At 43.6% G+C, this 19,800-nt stretch overlaps 1 protein-coding gene across 6 annotated transcripts in view; it reads right to left on the bottom strand.

Annotated features, from left to right (window-relative positions):
- birc6 (baculoviral IAP repeat containing 6) overlaps nt 1–19,800 on the bottom strand; it is a 99,058-nt gene that overhangs the window by 56,283 nt on the left and 22,975 nt on the right. For 3 of the 6 annotated variants that reach the window (XM_074645666.1, XM_074645671.1, XM_074645672.1), the window contains exons 11-36: nt 19,024–19,173; nt 18,654–18,879; nt 17,869–18,029; nt 17,498–17,629; nt 17,171–17,302; nt 16,848–17,014; nt 15,453–15,586; nt 14,434–14,595; nt 14,182–14,313; nt 13,784–13,881; nt 13,385–13,532; nt 12,588–12,721; nt 11,876–12,022; nt 11,605–11,792; nt 9,689–10,000; nt 8,534–8,633; nt 8,107–8,321; nt 7,783–7,991; nt 6,908–7,260; nt 6,375–6,594; nt 5,638–5,774; nt 5,329–5,466; nt 3,728–3,855; nt 3,352–3,483; nt 1,046–1,261; nt 777–960 (exon numbers count right to left, since the gene is read on the bottom strand). In XM_074645666.1, coding sequence (XP_074501767.1) covers nt 777–960; nt 1,046–1,261; nt 3,352–3,483; nt 3,728–3,855; nt 5,329–5,466; nt 5,638–5,774; nt 6,375–6,594; nt 6,908–7,260; nt 7,783–7,991; nt 8,107–8,321; nt 8,534–8,633; nt 9,689–10,000; nt 11,605–11,792; nt 11,876–12,022; nt 12,588–12,721; nt 13,385–13,532; nt 13,784–13,881; nt 14,182–14,313; nt 14,434–14,595; nt 15,453–15,586; nt 16,848–17,014; nt 17,171–17,302; nt 17,498–17,629; nt 17,869–18,029; nt 18,654–18,879; nt 19,024–19,173 — 4,455 coding nt within the window. The remainder of the gene's footprint in view (nt 1–776; nt 961–1,045; nt 1,262–3,351; nt 3,484–3,727; nt 3,856–5,328; nt 5,467–5,637; nt 5,775–6,374; nt 6,595–6,907; nt 7,261–7,782; nt 7,992–8,106; nt 8,322–8,533; nt 8,634–9,688; nt 10,001–11,604; nt 11,793–11,875; nt 12,023–12,587; nt 12,722–13,384; nt 13,533–13,783; nt 13,882–14,181; nt 14,314–14,433; nt 14,596–15,452; nt 15,587–16,847; nt 17,015–17,170; nt 17,303–17,497; nt 17,630–17,868; nt 18,030–18,653; nt 18,880–19,023; nt 19,174–19,800) is intronic. The other 3 variants (XM_074645667.1, XM_074645669.1, XM_074645670.1) reach the window with 3 other exon arrangements.

The following is a 19,800-nucleotide window of genomic DNA, read 5'->3' as shown; positions in this document are numbered from 1 at the left end:
TGTTGCCTAGAAACAGTGACTGGCGTTCCTTGCGCACTTGTCTGATGACATACTCTGCTCTGCGCTTTGCCTCGTGGTGAGTGAAGAGCAATTGTCTTATCATGGGAAGGCAGCTTTAGGCAGAACAGTGCTGCTTACATGCTCAAAATGACGATGCTAACATGTTGATGCTTATCAGGTATTTATAGTATTTGAACTGATGACGACTCTAGATAAAGTCCGTAGAAAAGGATCACGAGTTGATACAGTTCATTCGCAGGGGACCAGGAATGTGTGTACTACATTTCAAGGCAATAGTTGCTGAGATATTTCTGTAAAAACTAAGAATGTGAACCTCACTGTGGCGCTAGAGGAGAAGTCAGGGGATCACCAAAAATCATTCAAATTTATCCTCTAAGTGGACTTGAATATGTGTATAAAATGCCACGGCAATGCATCCTGTGACTGTTGAGATATTCAGTTTGGAAAGTGGTGGACTGACATTGTTATCCTCTCAACGCTAGCATGGCTAATAAAAACCAAAACTACATCAACACACACACACACACACACACATACATACATACATAGAGCTTTTGTCTAACCCTCAAAAAGATGAATGAGAGAAATTCAGTAGTTTATGCTGCTCTACAGCCAGACTGAAACTCTAACAACAATTTGTGTCAGATGACTAAATATTTTTCATCAAACACTAGTCATTCAAAAACCTCAGACATACAAACACACCAACTGTTTATCGAGTCACAACAGAGACGGTGACGCCAAAGAAAATATACCTGCTAAGATGTCCTGTAGCATACAAGTGAGGGAATACTGTGCCCAGGCGCCCCCCCAGGAGATGTCCCCCCGGTTAAAGTCGGTCCCCACGAGGAGGAGCAGCAGACGCTCGAGCTGCTGCTCGGACACCACCTCGCACAAATGGATTGTGGGTCTTGTGGCGTTGGCTATCCTAGCGAGGACCTGTTGGGGGTAAAAAGTAGTTATTATGGGTACATGCAGATTACTGAATTTAACGAGCCCGTACACCAGTGTTTCAGATTGATACCTTGCATACGAAGAGCAGCAGGTCGGCATGGCAGGTGAAGTCCATGGAGAGGAGGAAAAGGGCCAGCTTCTGCACCACGGAGATGCAGCGCTCATGGGACAGCGTGAAGGGCAGAGGTTCTACTTCTGGGGCTTCTTTGGTTGTCGTGGACTCGGTGTCCAACGAGGAGCGGGGCCATTCGGCCGTCCGCCGCAGACGGATCAGGTCTTTAAAGTGCTGAAAGAGAGAGGCGGGGCAAACATGCAATTATGAGACATTCATGTACTGTATTAGAGGAACGTCAGCATCAAAGCAGCAGCCCCAGTAGATTAACTTATCTCAGCATAGAGTGGAAGACACCCAGCTGTTGTTGCTCCATTAACGCACAGACACGACAGCGGTACTGATCTTCTCATCACACTCGTGGATGAAAGCACATAAATATATTTCCCAAAAGGGTTCCTTTAACAGACCCAAAATGGCAGTAGCTATCCTTTGCATTGTTACCATTGCACTGTAGAAGTTGCAGGAAAGTAGAGACGAACAACTTCTGTCTTTGACTATACGATACTATACTAACACTAAAAAACAGCCGTAAAAGACGTCACTCAGCTAACTGAAACTGCGTTACCGTGGAAACACACTGACGCTTCTAAGGGACCAACGTCACTGTGTCAGTGTGAAGGAAAAACAACACATGAAAAAACACAACAAAGCTGCTCGTGTTGAACCACCGATTATGTTGAATTATGTCCTTAGAGTCCGCTACAGTACCTTACTTTAGTGAGCCATGGTAGATCAAAATTAAACTAACAAGTAGGTCTGTAAAATCTAATGAAAGTCTATTATGGGGCGGCTGTGGCTCAGATGTAGAGCGGGTTGCCCACTAATCAGAAAGTCGGCAGTTCAATCCCCGGCTCATCCAGTCCGCACGTCTATTGCGTGCCTGGGCAAGATGCTGAAACCCACGATTTGAATGTCAATCATAGACTGTACATGAGAAGTGCACGTAGTCACCGTGACGTCACTCATTAGTTTGTGGACTACGGTTTTTGAAGCCTCGAGTTCAGCATTTTGACCGTCGCCATCTTGGATTTGAAGTGACACCAGAGGGTGGAGCTAAGTACAACCGAGCGCTGAATAAGACTTTTTTTTTAGGCGACCAAAATGTTAATATTAACTTCCATGAACTAAAAACACACTGTGAAAGGGTTAAATTTGAAAGAACATAATTTACTAAATGAACATCATGCTGTATTGAAGAGGACTTGAAACTAGCGATCGAGACCATTAAACTCATGTTTACAAAAATCAAGTGAGAAGTAGGCTCATTTTCTCAGACTTCTATACAATCAGACTTCTTTTAGCAACCAGAGGAGTTGTAGAAGGAAAGTTTAAGGCATTTCCGCAATGGCTTCACTTTTCTGCCCACTGCTGTGAATGAGTATTTAGATCAGATCCTGGTGGGGCAGGTTGGCACCTTTGCATGGCAGCCTCTGCCATCAGTGTATGAATGTGTGTGAATGGGTGAATGCTGACATGTAGTGTAAAGCGCTTTGAGTGGACGGAAGACAAGAAAAGCGCTATATAAGTGCAAGTCTATTTACCATTTACCACAGACAGGCAGTCTGGGTAATACATTTTAATTTATATGGAGTCGTGTTTGCGTCCACCTGATGAATGTAAGTCCAATATTCTCTCTCTTTTAGCTCTGGTTTTGGTCTCCAACAACTCCTGAGAAAAATATCTGTCTCCTTAGCTGCAAAAGGCTCCACTATGCTAGTCACTAACTGTTGCTGCCTAACAGGAGGTGTGCAGTGAGCTATAATGAAGGTTAATGAGAGCAGTGAGAGTAAACCGCAACAGCATTGTTTGGGACCGTAAAACCAAAACAATTAGCTGAAAGGCTCTATAGAGGAGACTGATGATTCAGTTCTTCACTATGAGTGACACCTTGACATTATACAAAGTGATGGGATCCATTGTTATTCTAAAAATATCTGTGATATTTACTATTCCACTTCGTTTCCACTCCAAATAAGTGGTTCTGATATTGTGATGCGTCTCACCGCTCTTGTTGTTTACCCTCATGGAACGCTATGTCAATAGGATTTGCCTAATTTCACCTCTCCACAGCCTGGTCGGTAAAATCCCATCGTAATAGACAAATTAAACGGTGGCCAAAACTAAAAACAAACAATCTTTAAGAATCTAATTTGCATAATTGCCTTCATACTTTTAAAACTGTGTTGACATTCAACTCACAAAACATGGAGAAGAACATACAGAACACTGTAAGTGCAAGCAGTGTATGATGAAGTGCTCACCTTGGATGTGGCTTGTTTGAGCTTGGCCTGTTCCACCAGCAGTTTGTAGGAGGAGCCTTTGTTGCTTTGGATCTTCTCCTTCTCGATCTGCTCAACCAAAGCTTTCTGTTTTGCTTTCAATAGATTTAACTGCTACAATAAAAAGGGCATGATAAATATAAGCACTGAAAACGCATTCGTTCTAGACAACCCATTTCATGCTGCCGCTTCATGAGAAGGGGCAAATGAGTCAAACAATTGATGAGAAAAACATTTTCCTGGGGCTTCTAATATTGAACTTTTTACCTTGTATGCACATGTTCATATATATCAACACTGTATCTGAACACATTTGTGAGTCTGGGTTTGAAGGTGTGTTGGATTGAGACACATTTACCTGCTTGTGGTGGACGAGCTGCTTGCGGATCTTGCGCGAGTAGAGTCGATCCAGGCTGCTGCTGCCTTTAGCTGACCTGCTGGAGTTCTGAGACTGAAGGCTGTTATTGATGAAGCTCCACTGAATACCTGAAGGACAGACCGACGACAACACTCGTCAGTTCACTGGATTAAATGCCACAGTTGCTGGAAGCAGCTGAAGAAGTGTAGGCATTTAAGGAGTTTGTTGACAAACAGGAAAGGCCAGATGGATGAAAGAAATTAATAAATAGTTGAAGTGTAAGCACTGAAATGAGATGTCTGAAATTAACTTTCACTTCACTTCCTGCCACTGTGGCAGACAAGTACTTTTTTTTTTGTCTGCCACTCAGAAATTTTATCTGCCACTTTTGAAATCTCTGCGCTAAATGAAGAAATAACATTTTAAAATCTGATGTCATTCAATGTTTCATATATTTTACATGAAAAACATTACATACACGGTAAATTAGTGTTCAAATTACACCGTGGCCCTATTTTTCAGTGGGAGGGAGGGTAATGTATACAGTACTGTACTTTGTTACTGTCATCTATAGTGGTAATTTGCATAAAAACACAATTGAAATGATTAATTTGCTTTAATTAAAAAAAAATCTAGGCAAGTTGTTAGGAAGTTAAACAGATCATAATTCCCTCTCTAATATCTGTTTTATATTGATGTGAAAACATCTCCTTTCAAGTTTTCCCCAAAAATTCAATTTTAGGAGATTACATTTGAACACATCTTAATTTACCTTCACCCACCGGTCATTTTGCTGAGCAGACTTTGAACGTCTCATAATAATAACTGAATGGCACCTCTTTTAACGTTAGTAGCTCCGCTATTTAGCCAGTCAGGACTGTGCTGCCCACCGGCTGCTAACGGGTAACGTTACTAACTCTCCTCCTGTTGATTTCAGCACGGATTTGTTGTTCACAGTGTCGCATTATCAGAGAAAATAGGGTGCGTCCCCTCAGGTTTAGTAGCGTCATGCTTTTGAGCGCTTTTCTTTTTCTCTCCGCCGTGGCTCCGGTATCAAACAAACCGAAACATGATATAGCGTGCGTACGCGTCATTGTGCAGCGTAACTGTCGGAGCATCAATAAGAGGAATCGATAAGTCACGGAGGCATGAGATGCCGAGAAAGCGGACAACTAAGGTTCTCTATTCCCATCACTAGCATTTTCCCTGTCTGCCGAAGTGGCGGGTGTCCGGATGATTTCACCCACCACTGCCAACAATTTACCCGCATTTGGTGGGTGGTGGGTGCTAGTTTCAGACCCAGCTTACAATAGGTTTTCAACCAGCCTACTCTTCTGTAAGAAAAAATTATTATTCAAAGATCAATGGAATATTGTAATTGTACAAATTTCAACATACAACCTGAGAGAGATCTGGGCAGCATAAGATATAAAACAGTGATTGACAATTTGTCAATGACATAATTGAGTCCTGATGAATGATGCATTTCTTTTCTTTTCTTTGAATTTTACTTCTTCTTCTTCCAAAAAAAATGTAAATTGTAGGTCTCAGACAAAAGGTGACTTCATCAGATGTGGAGGACGATTGTGCAGTTCATATACCTGTAAAAGATCTCTCTCGCTCCTTCCCTCCAAGATGCTTTTTCCCACCTGAGGATTCATCTTCTATACTGGCTACGTAGTCTAACAGTCTGGAAACCAACATCACGACCCAGCTGACCATGGGGATATCCAAAACACCTGGAAAACACACACACACACACACATTTATATATGCACAGATTCACAATCACATATAACTCTGTAATTTCTGCTCCAGAAAATATCATCAACTTTACAAACTTGAGGCGCCACACATCTGGAAAACTGTGCTATGCGTCTGTAACGCTGCCCCGGTGACGGCTGCTTTACCTTCAGTCCTGCGCTGGGCAGCAGCTTGTGGCGGCTGCAGTGGAGACAGCAGGCTGTCCAGGAGGTTCAGGAGGCCCTCCAACACACCACTGTTACTCAAGGATCTTTGGCCAATGCAGGACAGGAGCATGAACACCCTGGGATCAAACAATATGGAAAATACTGCAGTTACTAGTGTCCATAAACTTAGATAAGCAGTGAACTTGGGTGAAAGGCTCAACTCAAAAAATGTATATCCGTTTAAGTGTACACTATACAGTTTATATGTATATAATATTGAGCATAGATTAGTTTCACTTTCAGTTCCCCCGTCGGAAGGGAGAAGGAAAGGGTAGTCAGATGGCAAGATAGAGCGCTGAAAATACTCTAAATACACTTAAATAGATATACATTTTTTGAGGTAAGCCTTTCTTTTAGGTGGCTAAAATAAGTTTTTCTTCCGTCCCCATCCACAGCACTGTATTGCTTTGGTCCGGTGTCGGTACTCCTGTCTGTTTCTCCAAGCTGGGGGCACACCGACCGTCATCTACTATAGGTAATACACCTACTATGGATAAGTACCTCATACAAGACCACTTAAAAACACCCAAACTATCCCTTCAATAATCGGTTTTATCACTGACTGAGCAGAAAAGTCCACACCAGGGTGTGCATTTTTGTGCAGGCTGTATTCACTTGATTTTAAAACAAATCTGAAAAGAAATTGTGGTAACTGTATGAAAACGGATGGCTCCTACCTGTCCTGAGGGAAGATGAGCAGCTGTTCAGAGTTGTAGAGCTCCTGCAGGACGTTGGAGAGGAACTGGCCCCACCAACGCTCACCTCCACAGAGCTGAACCAACAGCAGGCCGGCGTGAAGACGGATCTTAGGCGTCCCACTGATGCAAAGGTGTTTGAAGAGCTCCTCACAGGCCTGGGCATGGAAGGTACTCTGGAGCACCGAGGGCACAGAGTGGCCTGAAAAAAAAATATATGAATGAAGTGTGAATCAACAATATTAAGCATTTATATACAGGTATAGATGTAGACAACCACTCCTTGTCTTGCACATTGTGCTGCTTAGTATAACAAAATCAAGCTATGTTTAGAGGGTGCTAAATTATAATATGTGTATTATTAACACAATATCAATATTTCAATTATTAAATAACAAGATTAACGCCAGTACCAGCATATTGCGACACCCCTAATTCAGGGGGAAAGATCCTGGCATTTGTAACCCTATCATCTCCAAAATATAACAGTTCATGGTCCAGCAGACCCTGCTCACCGTTGTTGGAGTGCAACAGGCTGAGCAGTGTGTCCAGAAGGTAGCGGATGATGGTCCTCAGCTGCTCTGTGGACGAGTTGTGGACCAGCTCCTGGGTCTTCGGCGCCCCGGCTGTGGGGAGCGACTTGCGGCTGGCACCAAGTGATACACGCAACCGCTGGACGGCGTGGTGAGCCAGGTTGAGTTGCAACTGCAGCTGGATGCAGTCCTGGTAGGCTGAGAAAACGCGCTGGTCCTCTTCCACCACCTTGTCTGGCTTTCGTAAGAAGTACTGGGCATTGTTAGCGCTGTTGAGAGGTGGCAGGTCAATGTTCTGCAGGAGGGTCTCCAGCCGATGGCAAGCTAGATTGTATCTGGTAAACAAGAACAGGATAATGGGAATTAATACACCACAGAAAATAGTCCCCAACAAATGCACTCTCTCTTCCTGTTTGAGTAACATTTGCTGGAAATTACTAATTCAATTTCATATTAGGGAGGTGTTTTTGAAGAAGCATGTCTTCAGTAGGAACCTACGGGCTTGGGGCTTAACCATTCTTGGTTTTGGTCTTTACGTGGGATTGAGTTGATAAGAAAAATGCCTTCAATGAGTTTTCACAAATGCATACACACAAAGTTGCTTCTGATCACTGCAAAGTACAATACATGCATTGTTCTGACAGAATACTCCTGGTGCTTATAGATGCAGCTTTTGATAATAAGACAATCCAAAACACGTATAAAATAAAACCCCAAAAGATGTCTCAGATGATGACATTTATTTATTCACTAATGCTCGAGAAAAAGACCAATCTAATGAACAGATTTTGGGCCAGTTAAAGGCAAAGTCAGTGGAACCTGACAAACTGGAAATGCTGATGTACTTCCGGTCTTACCTGCACTGGATGTCCTCCTGCAGTGCCACCATCATGGTCAAGTGCTGATCCACATCTGGCTGATTGGCCGCCTCACTCTCTCCCCGCAGAGGATCGTGCATCAACTTAAGCTCGCTCTCCCACGGCAGGATGTAAGTGTGGCCATAGTAGAAGCCCATCGGGATCTTTGCCCGAGCATTGGTGCTGCCATAGCGCCCAATCACGGTTATCTACGATTTGTGGGAAGCAAAGGAGGAGAACGTGTCATTATGGTAAACCGACAAAAGCACGAAAAACTCAAAACATCAGGCCGGCCATCCTGCAACTATCCGAAGCAAAACAGACCTTCATGAACCTGCAGACAGGCGGTGGCAGCAGGTCGTGCAGAATGAGGGAGTGGGTGCTGATGTCGGTGGCCACCACCAGCCTGCGACCGTCCACCTCCTCACCCAGTGTCCAGATGTCTATGGACAGAGACGCCAGGTCGCCACAGGTCGGGATCAGAGCGTCAGTCAGCAGGACGGGACGGCCAAAGTCCAGTGTGACAAAGCGACGAGCTCCTAGGAAGAAAGGAGAGGGGAAACAGTTCAAAAAAGTTCACTTTGTTATTCAAGATTTTCTTAATGAAGTTTTCATACTTTATATTTCCTAATGGATAACTTGTACCTTAAACCTGTTTTAAACATGGTTTTCAGTATGTACATGTCTAAATAAATACATATTTTCCAGCATCACTTAGGTGGTAAATATGTAATATTGCTATATGCATTACCAGAGTGCATCCGCTCTATGATGATGGACTGGTGTGGAGGAGGCTGCAGGAAGTGAGACGCCTGGGAAATGGCCAGAGCCAGACCACTGCCCATGGAGCTCTGCAGCAAAAAGAAACCATTATTCCACAATTAAGGCTTTATGCTGGTATTAGAGTCAGAACATGAGAAATGACAGAATTGTTCAAGCTGTAAACAGAAAATCTATTTCCATAAATAAACTACACAAAAGTAAACATTTTTGATATAAAAAAATGCCTGATGTGTTAACTGATTGATTTAATGGTCTTAGGCAGATAGTCTTTAAGTGCCTTGCTGTGTGTTCCAGCAGATAAGTCAAGTCACTGGTGTTGGCTGTAAGCACTTGCACTCTGTGTTTGTGCTATACACGGTCTTTATTGGTGGCTGTGGCTTAGAGGTAGTGAGGGTCGTCCACCAATCGGAAGGTCAACGGTTAGATCCCCGCCTCCTCCCGTCCACATGTTGAAGTGTCCTTGAGTGAGACACTTAAGCCAAAACTGCTCCTGAAGGCTAAAACATCTGTGTGAATGAGTATTTGGATTAGATCCTGATGGGCAGGTTGGCACTTGCATTCACATAGTGCCTTTCTAGTCTTCCGAGCACTCAAAGCTGCAATGCAAGGTGCCAACCTGCCCATCAGGATCTAATCTAAATACTTGTCACACACCGATGGCTCAGCCTTCAGGAGCAATTTGGGGTTCAGTATCTTGCACAAGAACACTTGGAACAGGGGATCAAACCGCCGATCTTCCGATTAGTGGGACGACACGCTCTACCTCTGAGCCACAGTCGACCCTGGATGTCCCAATCCTTAAGGACTGCCTCTGTTATATGACGGCTGTTAGTACATTGTCAAGCGATACATCCTACCAGCAGGATATTTAAGTTTTGCATATTCTTAAAGAGGAAATGTTTCTGTTGCAGTGGGTGTTAACGTTTATATTTCCAAGCCCCTAATACACCCATCTTTCCATTTAATAAAAGAAGCCCAAGTTCTTAAATGTTATACGTTGTCTGAATCAAACAGTCCTATAACGGCTAAGAAGAGAATGAATCTGACCAGACATTTGGTATTGACAGTTTTTGGTTTGATATCCATCCCTGTATGAGAGCAGAGCCAGCGGTCATTAACTCACCGATTTAGCTTTCTGTGCGTTCTTGTGTGCGGCCAGGTTGACAGGCCCGGGGTCCATCATGGAGCCGGGGAACAGGTGAGCCAGCTCAGCGCTAAAGGCCGCCGACACCGCCTCGTTGGGCGGCGTGAGAGGAGGGGTCATGAAGAGGGGCGTGGTTTTAGGTGTCGGGGGGATGACGTCGGAGGGGTGAATGAAGAAGCCCGGACCAGAGGAGGGGTTGGAAGGCACAGAGTTGTGGATGGGCCCCACACCGGAGGCAGTGGCTGCTGCTGCAGAGGTGGTCTGATGCAGCTTGGCTTCAAGCTTGGCCTTCTGTTCCCAGCACAGACAAAGGGAGTATTACTAACACTTGACTGGTATTATAACAGCATAATAACGTACAGACATTCTACAACTGGATACTCCCGGAGTCATATATAAGCCAGTTTGTGATGAAATGTGTCAGTTTGACTCAACCTGCATGGTGAGCATCAGATTGTTTCAGTTTTTCCCAATGAGGATGTCCTAACCTGCTCCGTGCATCAACGATCAGGCAAAGCGACATGTCACTTGTTTGTTTAAACGCTCACCCTGGCTCTATTTATGCAAAGTTTTGCGCACCGCCAACCTATTTTCATTGATAAAAAAATCAACGCTGAGAGTAACTGACAGTTAATCAATATCACTTTCACTATGTATTACAGAGCGAAAATGCTCGTAGTATATCCGGACAATTTTTCGCGCTCCGTTCGTCAGAGTTCGCTCGGTCACTTTATGTTAGGAAGAGGTGTGCACTACTGCTGAGTATATTTCATACGTTTTTGGGGGGTAGCTCAATTAGTGGGGGTAAAAACAAAAGCACTACTACAACCACCAAAGTCACTACTAAATGGCAAAATAAGGGCTTTCTTACACGGTATCAAGTAAATCTCATTAGGATTGATATGATAGACATTATGACATAGTAGATATTGTTCTCATGCTACACTATTAGCCCTTTCCCACTGCAGGAACTTAACGTAATGTCACCTGGGCCCTCTGATACCTGAACTTCATGAAGCCAAAAGGCCTTATTTTACAACCACAGATGTTTTGGATACATGTTATTAAAAGGGCCAAAGCCAAATCAACTAGGTCATTGTGTTTGTTGTTGATTTTCTCTTTCATTTATACTGAATCCAGGGACAAGTCAAACCACCTCATAAGGTTTTTAGTTTTCTCCACTCTGTCCATTGTGATCCTTTTTTTTTTTTCTATAATCTTGTTTTGTTTTCCCCCTGCACTGGCTCCATGTTCTATCACCATGTCTGCCAGATTCTGAGATATCTACTGCTACATCTTTACTTTTGTTTCTTCTTTCAGCCTGGACATCTTTCAACATAAATTCTCTTGTCCCCAAATTGGGCAGAGACAAGCGGAATTAAATTCAAAACCCATGACAATGACAACACGTTATGTTAGTTGTCATTAATGCTAAGGCTATCCTTAGCCCTGGGATAATTTAGCCCCTTTTCACACACACATTGTTAACCCAGTGTTAACCTAAGCCCAGGGCTCTACGATTCACACTGCTCTTCTATTAGCCCTGGGTTAAATGTTAGTTGTGACACATGACTACTGTTCACATTCTACACTTTAGCCCCGTTTCACACTGTCAACATTTAGCCCCGTCTTTAGTCAATTTTCAGGGTATAACCCTGCAAACTCTAGACTGACCCTGCTCCGGAGCAAGGCCAGACCACTTTGGAATGTGCTAGGATTGCGCCAATGTGAAAGCTTTCTTGGCCACAGGCTAACAGCTCATTTAGCCTGGGGCTAAGTGCAGTGTCAAAAGCCAATAACTGGGCTACTAATGCTTCCATGCCTCCAAACAGTAAAGTGTAATCCTGTGTGTGTGTGTGTGTGTGTGTGTGTGTGTGTGTGTCGTGGTCTCTCACCTGCTGCTGGAGCTTCAGCAGCTGCTGCTGTTTCTCCTGCAAGACCTGCAGCTGCTGCTCCGCAGACACCATGGCATGGGACAGCGATTGGAGCGCCACCTGGGCCGCAGAGCTCAGAGCTGTGGAGGCTTCACCAACTGTTCCTGTCGACAGGCCGCCCACCGCAGGCGTCACGCCAAATGTACTCACTGGGGTTAAAGAGCAGAGGGTTCAGGCAACCACCGGTTTAGGAGCCAAATACAAGTGAAATGAAAGAAAAGTCTCCGTTTACCAGTGAACATGCTGGCGTCATCTCGTTCCACCCGCGTGCCATCACTAGTAGAGATGCAAGTAAAGTGCAAAGGCTCCACCTCCAGGAGTCCCGTCAATGCTGTGAAGCTGCCTTCTGCTGCTGCACAGCTGCTCACTTTTCCGTTCCCTGCGGGACACACAACACCGCACAAAAACAAGCAACGTCTGAGCTTCACGGTCTCATTTAAAAACAATCAACTTTTTTGCCATTTCACAATTACATAGCAGGGAAATAAAAACATATTGTTGTTTTTTTTGCAGTGCTAAATTATGTCCAGCAAACTGTGACATAACATACATACAGTACATCACTAAATTAGCTACACCTTGGTTGAAAACTGTCTTACATTTATAGTATGCTTGCAAATAAACTAAATACGATTAATCCGTCCCGGTAAAATAATTAAAGTGTTAACTTAGAGGATTAATTGAAGGGTGTTTACATCCATATCAGGTTAACTGTGTAGGAACTGGAGTCATCTTTACACATGATCCCCTGATATTAAATAGCCAACATATATTGGACAAGTTCAAATCTTTTTAAAGTAATCTCATTATCATATCGAGTGTCACATTGTTTGCACTCAGTGACAGTCTGATGTATCTTAAACTTCAGTCCACAGTGAGCAGGTTACAAAAGGCAGCAGTATAACATGGTGGTGACATGATGTGAATCAGTGCACAGCTAATACCTGACAGAATGTCAGAGAGGTCGATCTCATCTGACTGGACTCCAATGCTGCTGTTGAAGGCATTCTTACAGGAGGAACCGCTGACCTCCAGGTCAAAGAGCACCGGATCAAAAGGAGAGCTGTACAGGCCATACCTGGAAGGAAGAGGACAGGAAGGGGTCGGAGGGGAGACGCTTGTGTTTAGGTAGAAACATCAAAGTAAGGACACTGCTAATGAGAATACCAAGCCGTTAAAATGAGCATCACTTCGGCAATAGTTGGAACTACTTTTATCTACTAATAGAGGTTCTAAATTCGATCCAGAGCATTAATATAGCAGCAAACAACTATTGACTATGTAAAGATATAGAGGAGTAATGTCTACCTGAGCAGAGAATGAAGTCACTCTCCCTCCGTGCTTTGTTGACAAAGCCGAGCCGGCCGTGCGTGCTATTAGTGCACGTTCGTGCTCTACTGTCTAGCTCGCAGCCGCCCCTCTGCACTGCTCTTATACGGCGGTTACAGCTGATAACGCCGTCCAGAACGATGGTGTTGACGCGGAACCGTAGCCCCCACCCTCCGGTTCCCCCTCAGGTAAACACTTATCTCTGTCAGCACTTTGTTTGCACTGTTGTGCTGTTAGCACCTTTAGCTTTGAACCACCGGCTCGCCGTCCGCCATGCTGAGAGCCGTTGAGAGGCAATAGAAATGCTCCCAATCTCTGAGCTCCTTTAAGCAACAGAATCAAATGGTATTTGTGCATCACTAGCCTGCAGAGGCTGTAAAGCCACTCTTGAACTGAATATTTGGAGAAGTACCTGGTCTGTAGCAGTGCCTCCAGCGGGGTGAGGCGTTCCTGCAGCTGTCGAGAGATTGTGGTGAGCAGGGAGGCGCAGGCGGTGCTGCAGCCCGCAAGGTCCTCCTCCTTTACATAGTTCAGCAACACGAAGTACCAGAACACTGAGCCTGAAACCAGACAGGAAAGGGACAGGTGATACAATGAGTACTGGGGTGTGGGCGTGTCTAGATGGTTACCCTAGATTTGCGAAACTCTCGCGAGACAGTTGAGGTTAGGAATTGACCTCAAATGGATAAGGTTAAGGATAGGTCGTCGGGCAGCGAGTCTTGCGAGAGTTTTCGTGGCACGTTTTTGCAAATCTAAGGTAACCATCTAGACACGACTGTGTGTTGTTCTGTGTTGTTGTTTGGTTACTTACCACCTGTTGCTGCTGCAGGCAAATAAGGCATATTGTCTAGCATAGCCTTCAGAAGACTCACGCCAAAACCCTGTTGACTTGGGTCCCCTTTCCCATTGCTACAGTGAGAAATACATCATGTTCATTATTATTGCCATGTAAACTCAAAATGCACAAGTGATCGAGAAAGAACAACTACTTCATCATACAGGCCTTTTCGACTACAGGAACTTAACAATCCTTAACATAAGGTGAAGCTTTTATCATGGGTTCTGCTTTTTCTTTTCTTTTCACTTCATCTGTGTACCAATTAATGTGTTTACATCACATATTTTGGTGCCAGTATTAAGGCATTTATGCTACTTAAGTTCCTGTAGTGGAAAAAAAGCATCATCAATGAAATCAGCCATGCTTCTTACCTAATACAAAGTGCAAGAAAGCGAGCACATTTGTGGGCTATGCTCCGGCCAGCCTCGAAGAAACACATCCGCACGATATCCGTTAACCGCGTCCGGGTTTTCGCCAGCAGGCCCTCCTTTCCTTCTCTTATACTAAAAAGAAGCCACAGGATATATTACTTGCCTGTAAAATGTCAAATTGGAAGTACTGTGTGACCCAGATGTCCTAGAAATGATGCGGTCTTATTTGTTGTGCTGGAGCTTTAGTTCTACCTGCAGGGTCCGTTGGAGAAAACCCCGGCCAGCCAGCACAAGATGTCTAGGATGAGACTTTGGGCGTGCTCAGTGGCCAGGCTGCCCTCTGTCCGCCTACACAATGCGTCCAACAGCTTCTCATGGAAGTCTGGGAACTGCAGCATAGCACAGCGTTGGACCCTGAAAAGCACAGAAGAACAAAAAACACAGTCAGGTTCAAAGTCAACTTCTGCAATATGTACAGTAGAAACAAAAGTGAGCCACGGAGACACTGTCATCTGATTGAATGTGTGTTACTATTAACACTTTGTTTTAGTGCTGCAGTGTTTAGTGTTCAGTATGACCAGGGTCTGACCAGGCAAACCCTATTTTTTCCCTGATAATGCGACACTGAACGATAAGTCTGTGTTGAAATCAGCAGGAGGAGTGCTCGTAACGTTAGCTGTTAGCAGCCGGTGGGCAGAGCTACTAATGTTAACGGAGGGGCCATCGAGTTATTATTATGAGACGTGCACAGTCTGCTCAGCAAAATGACTATTGGGCGAAGGTAAATTACAACGTTATCATGATGTGTTCAAATGTAATCTCATAAAATTAAGTTTAGGCGAGAAACTTGAATAAATCCAGTTGTTTTAAAGGAGATGTTTTCACAGCGATATGAAATAGATAAAAGAGAGGGAATTATGACATGTTTAACTTCCTAACAACTTACCAAGACTTTTTTTAATCAAAGCAAATACTTAAATAATCATAATCATGCCGCGGTGTAATTCGAACACTGTAATTTACCATGTATATAATGTTTTTTATGTAAAATATATCGAACATTGAATGACATCAGATCTAAAATGTTATTCCTTCATTTAGCGCAGAAATTTAAAAGGTGGCAGATAAAACCTTTGAGTGGCAGACAAAAAAAAACTACTTGTCTGCCACAGTGGCAGGAAGTAAAGAAAGGTGATTTCAGACCCTGATTATGACAATATTTTGACAGTGTAGATAGAACCTGATGTCCCATCCCTCAACAGTGATCTGACCTTTCTTTGGGCATTGACGTCTTCTTAAACCTTCTGATTGTGATTGAAACTTCCTGCAGGAGGTCACAGCCTCGCAGGTTTTCTACTTTCTTCAGGGGTGTTGTGCTCTCGCTTTTCACTGCAGAGACCTTCTCCTACACACACACACACACACACACACACACACACACACACACACACACACACAAAATAAACAAATAAATGAATGTGATTGCATGTCAATGGGGGACTAATCATCCATTTTGTTTAATGGCTTTACCTGAAGGCACTCATTACTGATAACACAGTTCATTTAACAATGCTATTATGACAAGTATGACTTTGGATATTTTTGACGGTTTGAAATGTATCTGATTAAAGGTGTACAATTTTGTTTCCTTTGCTGTGCAGAGGGAAACTGCTTAAAGGAAAGGTTCACAATTTTTCAAGTCTAGCCTAAAACAATACCCAGGTATCCATGTGCACATTGAAACGTTATTCGTTTGCTGTAATCGCCCCTCCTGTTCATACCGTTCCTGCGATGCAGGACAAAACCCACAGACCGCGTTCTGCGCAAAAATACATTACGTTAAAAATAAGTTAAGTCTATCTGAAGTCAATATGTGGCTTCAGCAGTCTGAGTTAGTCAAATCAAGTGAGTATCTTCAAAGTTACTGTCATTTTAGGACAGACTTCCTGCTTTGTGTTGGTAACACTGTCTGGGAAAATATAAAAAGACTAAAGGCCTTTATACACCGGGGACATGACGAATAAACAACACATTTTGCATCAAAACTATTCGTACTGGCAGCGATGCAAATTTGCGACAGTTGCAACACTTTTTTCAATAAAAGGTTCAAATAGATTCACGCAGACAGAGGACCAACGACTGGGATCATACTGACCCAGAGTAGTGTCTGGCAGTCTGTTTGACGTAAATTGATTTATAGCCTAAACTATTCGTAAGCTATTTCCTTTTAGCGAAATGCTGAGTGAATTTGCCTCCGGTTAACAGTTACGCAGTGTATAGCCTACGTCTAGGGCTTTTATTGTCAAAGGTGAGAACAGAAGGAGTGGATCTGGTACGCTCTGTGTGATGATGACTGTTGCCAATCAAAACCACGGTGATCGCTAGACTGGGTACAACTAAGTCTGGACGCGTGCATTCAACAGACAACTTACTCACTTGATTAAACTAACTCAGACTATTGACGCCTCATACTTAAGATAAACTTCAGTATATATTATCCACTAGGACTGTGGATTTTGTCCCCCAGCACTTCCATTGGAAACTCAAGAGGAGGAAATTACAGCATGGAAAAACTGTCTCAATGTTCATATAGGTATTGTTTTAAAACAGAAGTGAAAAAAATATAAACCATCTTTAAAAAAAGACTAGAAGCTGTGAATTAGTACCTTGGAGGCCTGAGCCCGTTGCAGCAGGGTGGACAGTGAGTGGGTTTTGGTGCCCTGGGGCTTGGCGCTGGGCATTCTCACCACAGGCCTGGGGCTCTCCTCCATGCCCCTGTCACTCACTGCTTTGATGTGAACCAGGAAGGAGCGGTACTTGCCACCTGCCATGCCTGTAAGCGGAGGGAGCAACAAGACAACTCAGAAACATCGACACACTCACAACTTCATTCTTAATATCATTTTCTTGAGCATAAAAAAACTTAAAGTGTCAGCTTGTGATCAGGTCAAGGATCAGTGAGTGACTTCACAGATGTGGCTGTTGTTACCTTTGACCAGCTTAGGGCTGGTGAGGCTGAGCATGCCCGCATGGCCAGAGAGGTCCAGCCCACTGGCCAGCCACACTGGACCACACAGGATGTCCTCCTTGTGGTCCTCTAGGAATGGACACAGCAGGGAGCCTACAGCAAACACATGAAACACTTTAGTCAGGGTGGATAACACATATTTAAGAGTTTCAGAATGTTGAACAACAACCTTTCATGAATATCAGAGCAATTATGTCAAAACTAAGGTCTTCCACACATTAGGGGGGCGCTATGGAGCCCGCTAAACCTCTGCCCGCATGAACCCAATTGCTGTATATTCTCTCTTACCTGATGTGTCTTCTATGTCCATGAACTGGATGTCCTCTGCGAAGTCATGCAACAGAGGCCGGCCGTTCCTTTCCCCATTAGCATGGAGGACGTTGGAAAGGGGGAAGGAGATCTGTTTGTCCACCGCTGTCTCTGTTAGACATGAGAGGCAAGATTTAGACAAAGATAGTGGTTCCATATTCAAAACGCCCCAATTTATTTTTGCTAATATAGGAAAGACAAAAATAACATCTTGAAACACCAAAAAAAACAAATCCCTGATCAAAACATCGCAGTTGCAAAGAACAATCTACTAACTTGGATGTATGTGTGTACAGCGTACAGTTATCAAAAGCTTTCTAAAAGAATACATTTCAAAGCAGTGGCCTCACCGCTGACTTTGCACAGCCCGGGTGCTTTGTTCTTCAGTAAAGTGACCTGGATTTGAGGAATGTTGACGATGTTGGCATTCAGGACAAACTTGAAGTCCACATGGCCCACCATGCAGGCCTTGGGCAGCACCAGTTCAAACACATGCTCGTCCCAGCTGGAGCTGCAAAAGACAACACGGGTCACCAACTACTCAGGACATTCAACTAAAGCATTGTAGAGGAGTCATTAGAGGAGGAGCCTGTCCAAGGCTCTCCATCAGCCATTTATACAAGTTTTTAAGGTTAGCTACCCTAATGTTTACCTGCAAAAGAGATTTTACTTCAAATGGGACACCCCCTTTATTAAATATTTAGGAGTCTGGATCCAAAAAAATTTAGAAAACGTATTAAAGCAGTAGTGGGTAGAAATAGAGCGAATATGATTAATAACAGGTATTTTCATAAAACGGTCACTATATCCTGACAGTAGTACATCATGTCATAAACAAAAAAATCATGTGCCTCTGTGTCCTCCGGTGCTCCTAATGGCATCTTCCAGACCCACATAGACCTGTTTTTGTCATGTTCTAGGGTGTGCAGGGGGATCTTTAGGGGGAGATAGATAGAACCGCATGGTTTTTGCCCAAAACTGCATGTGATTGTGGGCATGTCCGTAAAGGGGAGACTCGTGGGTACCCATAGAACCCATTTTCATTCACATATCTTGAGGGTCAGAGGTCAAGAGACCCCTTTGAAAATCGCCACCCATTCTTTTTGCCTGAAAATACCAATAAAGTTAGAGCTACCTATCACTCTGAAGCTTCCATGTCCGGGTGTGTTGGGCTGCATCTCCATGGTGCTGCTGGTGAAGATGCTGCGGGTGGCGTCGCTGCTGCTGCTCTTGCTGCACCTCCACCCAGCACGGCGGCACTGTGGCAGAGAAGCGGGGGGTCAACGTCTCGAAGCGCGTCAGCTCCACTAATGACATCAGGCTCTCTGTGGTCAGTGGCTGGTCCACCAGGAGGTCCACTCCTGCACAAAGTTGGGGGACAATTGTGGGGAATCAGATTAACAGCATCACAGAGAGGCCAAAGAATTGAACATTGAAATGTGTCTGGTTTACCATCAGACCATGTGCGTCTGAAATACCAAACCCAGTGTCGGTGTGAGTTTTACCTGTGATCCCAGGGCTAGAGGGGTTAGAAGAGGGCTTGGCCCCCTCAAGCAGCAGTTCAGTCCCTTTACAAAGGGGGCCGTCAATAAACATGTCTCCATCATCTAGATCGTCACACACACCTCCAATTTGAAGGAAATGAAGTTCTCCACCTTCAGGAGGGAAGAAACAAAATGAATACAGACAAATTCTTTCAATTCTATTTATCTTTACAGTATATCAGCTCACCTACCTGCAAGCGCTGAACCACTACAATATATGGATACAGTGAGTTATATCAACTGATTTGCTTTAAATATATAAAACATATATCCTACAGCACGGCTGGACATTAAACTTTCTGATCCAAGTAAAAGGATTTTGTTATACTTAAAAAAAAAAAAAAATGAAATCCAAATGACCAATTGACATTGCAGTACATGTTGAATGAGTAAAAACAAGATCCGTTTGACATCTTCATAACTACGAACCAATAAACATAGTAAAGGACATCGATAGTGATTTGATGGTTTAATTGTGCATCCAACAAAATGCACCTTTAAATTGATAATGTAATAATTCTTAACAACCCATAACATATATAAACTTTTTTGATAAAGTTTCCCAATTTATTTATAAAAAATAATTTTAAAGATTTGTGACGGAAATGAAATGGGAAGAACATTTAAAAGCTGAAAAATAAACTTGTCACTACTCTCTGGTGGACAAACTATAGAATAATTACAGTTTCAAACTGTCATTTTAAAAAAAAAAAAATTCATTTATAGGCTGACATGTGC

The sequence above is a fragment of the Sebastes fasciatus genome, chromosome 9 (genome assembly GCF_043250625.1).
Source record: "Sebastes fasciatus isolate fSebFas1 chromosome 9, fSebFas1.pri, whole genome shotgun sequence".
Taxonomy (NCBI): domain Eukaryota; kingdom Metazoa; phylum Chordata; class Actinopteri; order Perciformes; family Sebastidae; genus Sebastes; species Sebastes fasciatus.
This window is presented reverse-complemented; position numbering and strand designations above follow the sequence as displayed.